Here is a 7,172-nt window from a genome sequence, read left to right on the forward strand (position 1 = left end):
CAGGGCCACGGCTTTGGGTCCTGCACAGCCCAGGCTGAAAGGAGGTGAAGCACATCACTGTGAGTGATCCCAGGACCCTCCCCGCGGAGCCTGGTGAAGGTGTGGTGGAAGCAGCAGTTCAGAAGTCTGTCACTGCAGCAGGAAGCCGTTTATATCGGACAGGGGTTATTCTGACAGGTGATTCCTGTGGGACAGTGTGCTGTGAGTGACTGCATAGGAGTAGTTCAGAAAAAAACAGGTATATTTTTCCTTTCCAGTCCCAGGTCAAGCTGCAGGAAGTACACCAGGCTCATAATTCCATAGTTTTTCACTCACCTCTATCCACTTGTCACTGCATTTGGAAATTCATCTCCCAGTTCAGAAATACTGGCAGCACACTGAAAACCAGATGAAGCCTACTTTAATACCTGTGCAGTGCTGGCGTAGGAGTCTGTAACTTTCTCACCTGCTCCTCCAGTCTGTGAACTGCAGCCATTTCTATACTCCTGCATGTTGCTCCTCCTGAACTGATTAGAATGTTTGCGTGGGCAGATGTGCTGATGGATGCACGTATTTGCCAGAGAAGGTAATGAAAACTCCCAGCTGTCTGGGCTCAGCTAGGAGAGTTTCTCAGAAGAGGGTGTAGTTTGACCAAATGTGAGAATCCTGTCTAACTGGGATGTGCTTACCTTGCTTTAATTTCCAGTTGGGCATACCAAATAAATGTTAAGGCAAATTAAATTCCATATTTTGCAGTGAGGCGGTGTAATTCTGTATTTTTTTGTTTGTTTGTTTTATTTGATTAGGTTTCATCCAACATAGTTTTCTATGGAGGGTAAATCGATTAGAAAATCCTGCACTTTCTAATCCTAGGAAGAGAATTAAAATGTTTGAATTGTGCTTCTGGCTGTAGTGGTGGTGCTTGGAAGGGCAGTCTCCTCCGCTGGGAAGTGGAGGGGTACAGGACGTAGTAAATATGCAGATAATGTGCTTGTCAGCCCATGGGTTGTTTGTAATGTGTAGCGCTTGGGTTTTTGACAGATTCCTGCTACATTATGTCAGGAGACAGCGACTGCACCAGGACAAGTCCATCAGCAGGGTCGCCATCAGACAACGAGTTCTTGACGGATCGGCCAAAGTATGTTTGCTCGCTGTCTCCCGATCTCGTTACCAAAGCCCGGGAAGAGCTCCAGGAGAAACCTGAATGGAGGCTCCGTGATGTGCAGGCGCTTCGAGACATGGTGTGCAAAGACTATCCCTCCCTGGGGACCTGCCTGGACGATGCGTTTTTGCTCAGATTCCTCAGGGCCAGGAAGTTTGATTATGATCGAGCTCTTCAGCTTCTGGTGAACTACCACACCTGTCGGAGGAGCTGGCCCGAGGTCTTCAATAACTTGAAGCCATCCGCAATAAAACCCGTCCTGGAGTCTGGTTTTGTCACCGTGCTGCCTCGCCGGGACCCAGAAGGACGTCACATCGTCTGCATCCGTCCAGGTACTGAAATGTATGAACGTCTTTGTTCTCCAACTTTGAGGTGTGTCGGGGCCGAAAATCTGTGTCCTGCTCTCCTGTGAGTAGTGGTTACTAGCACAGGGTAGGTGCGTTCTCTTTGAAACTTGGAAAGCTCCTGGTGAAGGGACACAACTGTCGTTAGCCAGCGTTACACCAGAGCCTTTTCCTGTGCCAGCAATAACTGCAGTTATGTCAAAACGGAAATGCAGTGAGGTGGGTTGATGAAATATTCGATGATGCTGGAAAAGTTAATGTGTAGTACCTCAAACTGAGACAGGACTGCTGGCCTGTGGCTGGAAGCTTGTAAATTGTTTTGACAGTAAGAGGAGAGAGGAGCCCATTGCTTTGACTCCTGCATAAACAATCAGAGCCTTCTGCGTGCTTTTGGTGCTGCCAGGCGTGCCATAAATTTTTCTTCATTCATTCATTCTCCTCTTTTCCATTTACCTGCTTTCTTTCTGAGCTGAAACTGCTTCTAATAAGCTGTGCTGGGTGGAGAACGGGGGTCTTAAAACCATTGCCTTTGCTCCCTGAAGTAAACATGAGTTGCCATTTCTCTCTTGCTTAAGAAAGGCTGCTCTGAACTAGGGCTGTGGCTGTTAAAGACTAACTTTTAAGAGTCCAGGAAAATAGAAAATCAGTTTTTTGGAATGTGTATTGTTAGCTTATATTTACTCTCCAACTTACCATCCATGTCTTGTAACCTCAGACAGATGGACACCCAGTAATTATCCGATTACTGAGAACATTCGTGCCATATACTTAACGTTAGAAAAACTCATTCAGTCCGAAGAGACCCAGGTGAATGGAATTGTAATCCTGGCAGACTACAAAGGAGTCAGCTTATCTAAGGCGTCTCATTTTGGTCCTTTTGTAGCCAAAAAAGTGATTGGAATTCTTCAGGTAAGACCTGAACTGGTGGGAAAATAAGCTTGTGCATTGTAAATGACTGCTGCTGTGTCTGGAGTTCTTGATTATGTCACCAGAAACTTAAGCATCTTGGCTTTTACTAGCAGAGTTAAAACATGTCTCTGCCCAAGCAGTTTCTCACTCCCTTGCCAGCTTACCTCACTTGCCCTTGTTTTTGACTTTGGCATCCCTAAAACTAAATTTGCATTCAAAATGCAAGTTGGAACAGGAAAAAGTAGTTCTGCTGGGTAGTGTAAGGAAGAGAGCGAGCAGTGAATTAGTTAGAGAGAGGACACTGAGTACCGAGGAAGAAGCTTGTTATTTAAATGGTTCCTGTCAGCCAAGATGGAGCTGACCACTGGGCAAGTGCAAGTTCAAGTATTGCTGCACAGATTTTGCAGAGAGGACCTCTGAACGGGTGTGATTTGAGGAGGATTTCAGTCCGCTCCCTGAGGGAAGAGAGGCCGCTTCAGCATAGGGGGCTGCAAAGGAGACAGTGATTCCAGAGATCCCTCACTAGATGGTTGGAAGGAAAACGATGGAGAGCAAGTTGGAGCAAGGGTGTAGGCACAAGTGGAAGGTGAAGGGAGTGAGGAGTAACTTGACCAAAGCGGCAGGAAGGTCTGGTGGTTTCAGCTGCTGTTCTACCACGCTAGCTGGAGGAACGAGATGAGGAAACATCTCTCAAATAGGTTCATTCCCCCCTGACTTTTATTCTGGCCTGAACTGGTTATGTTCTTTGTCGTATGGGGTGGGGGATAAGGAAGTATAGGGTGAATCATGGGACCTTATGGAGAGGAGACTAGTGACTTTTTGAATGCCTATATAAGAACTCACTCCTTTAAATTATGATCTAAATGTGTCATTGAACTGTCTGAGCCCTTGGTTAATTCACACAAATAAAGTGACGAGTGTCCTGCTGTTAGTAGTGGAGGCTATTCACAAAACAAAAGCTGAACTTGGTGAAGGACACAAAGCTATAGGTGGTATATAAATGTGTTGCACCAATGTTGCTGAGCTGCATCTCTCGTAAAAATGAGCTAATGCACTGACCTTCGTAAGGAGAAAAACGCTCCTGCAGTGCACGTTGTCCGCTTTTTGCTCCAAGCGTTGGCTGCTTGCTTTGTATACATGGAGCTGGTTATGAGGGAAAGAAACTTCACTGTGGCACGTGAGTCTTTAATTGCTGATCATGAGCTTTTGCCGTGGAAAAATGTTTCTGCAAATAAATGTCTCCAGCAGAAATCCCATAACCCACTGTTGTTTGAAACTGCCTTGTATAGCAGATGCCATGTGTTCTGCTGGCAGCAGAGCCTGACAGAATGGTTGGAATAGCAGAAAAATAGTGATACTAGGCTTCTTTCTTACCTAAAAGTGCATTTTGGAGTATCTTGGGCACCAAATCTTGCAGCTGGGCACACAGTTAGAACCAGCCTGCTGTCTGAGCATGGTGTGCTCCTCAGAAGCGAGGGTCATCCCTTTGTAACCGCCTCCTTGTCAGGGTTGGGAATGCTGAGGGCAGTGATTACCAAAGTGTCTTTGTCAGGGAGCGTAAGAAGTGGAGATACACTGACAGCTGTATCTTTGTCAATGCAACGTTTTCATGTCTCTTTATTTTTATGCCCATGGATCTCACCCTGAGGCTATTCCTTGTTGCAAGGTGCAGTTTTGTTGCCATATTGGTTTGTGTTGGTAATTCAGACGGAGGTTTGGGAGCCAGTGGGTTGTGCTGGCAGTTAGGAGATTTTAAAAAGAGGAAGATGGCAAATGTTTTTTAAACTGCATTATAAAAATCTTCTTTACCCTTCAGGACGGATTCCCCATTCGAATAAAAGCTGTTAACATAATAAATGAGCCTCGTATATTCAAAGGCATTTTTGCAATCATCAAGCCTTTTCTGAAGGAAAAGATAGCAAATCGGGTAAGGATTTGTGTCATTTTAACATTAGCGTTTAGAATATTAAGTTGTGTTGTTACAGCATTAGTGTTCGTAAGTTCCTTGTTTGGCCATTGCAAGTAAAAAACATTGAAAAACTTCACAGCTAGAAAAATATTGGTGCCATTTTCTTGATTGAGCTGGTCCTTTCCACTTTAGTTTTTAAAAATTGGGAAAGTTCTTCATGAGAGAGAAGCTTTGAGGAATTTAATATAGGCATAACATTAATACGGATCATTGGTACGCACACTGTGTGTTCAGAACATTCATTCCATCCTGGGGCTGGATTATTTTGCAAGTAACACTTTGTTTATGAGGTGGTGTCACAGGAAATCTTTGGTGCTTCTTCCTTGCTGCTCTCTCTTATGGAAGTGTCCTGCATGGCACGAGTATTCCCTCCACAGGACTGGATGTCATTGGAAAGGCTCCTGCTTTTGTCTCAATGATAAGTAGTTCCAATCCCACAAATGAACTTGGGGATGAGCCCAATTTGGAGCCTTGGCACTAGCAAATGACAAGTGTCGCTTGCTGGAGTTGAAGCTGCACTAGACTGGGGTCGTCTCAAGGCTTCTCTCACTTGTGTGTCTAACTGTGCCCGCCCAATGTTGTGTGCTGCCCACGAAGACATCACTTCTCAGGTTTGCTCTTTAGCTCCAAACAAGCTCGTTAGCTGACGGTTGCAGCAGTTTGCTGTAAAGCGTATGATATGCACTGTTAAAGCTATCTTTTGCTTTCTTCTTCAGTTTTTTCTTCATGGCTGTGATCTGAACTCCCTTCATCAAAACATTCCTCCAGTGATACTGCCTGAAGAGTATGGTGGTACATCAGGGAAGCTGGACATCTCCGCGTGGAACGAGCTGCTGCTAGCCTCTGAGGAGGACTTTCTGCACGACTTCTCACAGCTCGTTCTGCCCTGTGACAGCTCTCCCCACGACATGCTAGTGAGCGGGGACGCTGATGAGAAGCAGTGCGATGATCCTCTGCGAGGCATGAAGCCTCAGCTCTATTACTGTTACTAACACCCCAGTGGAGGGTGGTTCTCCGGCACGGTTGAGATCTGTTCTGATAGGTGATGTTGTGAACTCTGCCTTACTCCTGAACCCGCAGTTTAGGAACAGACCGCTGAGGCACTTTACACTGTAGAACCAAAGGAAGCTGAAGAGGGCACGAGGGGGAGCATGGCAGAGTTCGGGGAGGATAAAGGCAAAGAGCACAAGTTCTGTAGCATACTTCAGGCTCATCAGCCTCTGTGTGAATGATGCAAACTGGCCATTATTTCTAATGATAAAGGAAAAAACATTGTAGGATGGTGAGCTTGACAGTTTCTTATCTCCTGTACCCCCCAGGTGAAAAGTGACAATGATGATGTACTAGCAACAGATGTGACCATCTGTTCCCTTCCCCTTCTGCTAACACCAGTAATCCAAGATAAGAAAATGGCTTTTGAACCCTGCAAAATGTAGTTCTGTCAGTGAAGATTGCTTGAAAACACCGAAGCCTAACTTGGCATGTCCTCTGTCACTTGGTCCAGACTGGGAGTTGCCATTTCTGAAATATCTCAATGAATATTTGTCTCAGAATAATGCAGAGCAAAACTTTCCTGGCCATGATTAGTATAGAGATCATCTCTGAAACTTCCTCACAGAAGGAAGAAGTGTAACTGGTGGATTAACTGCTACAACATCTATGACAAGGCATAGTATAAATAGATGCAATCTTCATTTTCAGAAAACAGGCATTTTTTCAGATCAAGCACTAAGGCTTTTGATTAGATAACAGCCTCAAATAACGAGGCTCGGGACAAAACACGAAAGCTGTGTTGGCCATCTTCCCCCATTGTCAGTTGTCCTTTTCTTCAGCTGGTTGTGATGAGGAATGGGGTCACTCACTCACTCCCACACAGAATTTGTAAGGGGGCTTTGTAGCCGTTGGCGTACGATGTACAGAAGGCAATACTTGACGTCAGACAGCGCAGTGCTGCTTCAGCTTGTTACTTTGGGCAGGATGAGCGAAGTCTGTGGAGCCAAATGCAGGCAGGCTGTTTGCAAGCACATTCTTAGGTCTCCTGTTATTGTAGCATTGTGTTCGCTGTGCTTTTGTGAATTGTTACAACTTTGTTTACGACATCGTCATGCTCCTGTATGAAGTCAGACTTTAATCACCCCTGTCATGTTTATCCATAGCTCGTGTGCCTGTGCTTCTAGGTCTTTGTCTAGAGACAGAACTAAGACTCTGGTGTCAAATCTGGGTAAGATACCTGTGTTTAAATACTCTGCTCCTGCTCCCTGAGTTCAATCTGTTTAATGGTCCTGAGTTAGAACTTAACTCTCAGCACACTCTTTGCACGTTTTTATGCACTATAGTAGTGTGGAGATGGGACACCTCACTAGGGCCAGGAAAGCACACCCTGTTACTTCATGGTGAGATATTTCACTGTTTGGAGAAAAACAACATTCCTTCTAATTGGAGACTTAACCTCTAGAGCACTTCCTCTGGGTGAAATCTCTATTTAGTGCCAAGTGTCGTTATAAGCACCAGTTATGTTTCTGTGACTAAAGCTCCTTGAGGATTTCAGACATTCACTTCTCAAAGTGCCAAACTCTGTTTTGAATGTCTTTCTTCCTCTCAGCCCCCCTACAGCCCGACTGCACTGCCAGAAAGAGCCTCTGCCACCACTGCTTCGACCCTGACCTGGCAGCACCCCTTGTCCCGCAGCAAGAGGTAGCAAATGCCATGCCCAGCATCCGAGCGTTGTAAAAGGAGACGGGGGCTTGAAAAGGGATGAAAGCTGGGGCAGCGCTGCCGGGGGCCCGGGCCGGGCTTCCGCGGGGCTGCG

The 7,172-nt window shown here is 45.8% G+C and overlaps 1 protein-coding gene across 1 annotated transcript; it reads left to right on the forward strand.

The window, feature by feature from the left end:
* The first annotated feature begins 1,027 nt into the window (after positions 1 to 1,027).
* Positions 1,028 to 5,525, forward strand: TTPAL (tocopherol (alpha) transfer protein-like). The gene is made up of 4 exons (XM_010137770.1): positions 1,028 to 1,473; positions 2,201 to 2,394; positions 4,211 to 4,321; positions 5,080 to 5,525. The coding sequence occupies exons 1-4, from the start codon at positions 1,035 to 1,037 to the stop codon at positions 5,353 to 5,355; spliced, it is 1,020 nt and encodes a 339-aa protein (XP_010136072.1). The 5' UTR covers positions 1,028 to 1,034; the 3' UTR covers positions 5,356 to 5,525.
* The last annotated feature ends 1,647 nt before the right edge of the window (positions 5,526 to 7,172 follow it).

The sequence above is a fragment of the Buceros rhinoceros genome, unplaced genomic scaffold (assembly GCF_000710305.1).
Source record: "Buceros rhinoceros silvestris isolate BGI_N320 unplaced genomic scaffold, ASM71030v1 scaffold34986, whole genome shotgun sequence".
Taxonomy (NCBI): Eukaryota; Metazoa; Chordata; class Aves; order Bucerotiformes; family Bucerotidae; genus Buceros; species Buceros rhinoceros.

What these genes read in the sequence shown, in the direction of transcription:
- TTPAL (XM_010137770.1), top strand. Translation starts at nt 1,035, where the DNA reads ATGTCAGGAGACAGCGACTGCACCAGGACAAGTCCATCAGCAGGGTCG. An exon ending in CATCGTCTGCATCCGTCCAG is followed by an intron (nt 1,474 to 2,200) that starts GTACTGAAATGT and finishes TTGTAACCTCAG; the next exon opens with ACAGATGGACACCCAGTAAT. An exon ending in AGGAAAAGATAGCAAATCGG is followed by an intron (nt 4,322 to 5,079) that starts GTAAGGATTTGT and finishes TTTCTTCTTCAG; the next exon opens with TTTTTTCTTCATGGCTGTGA.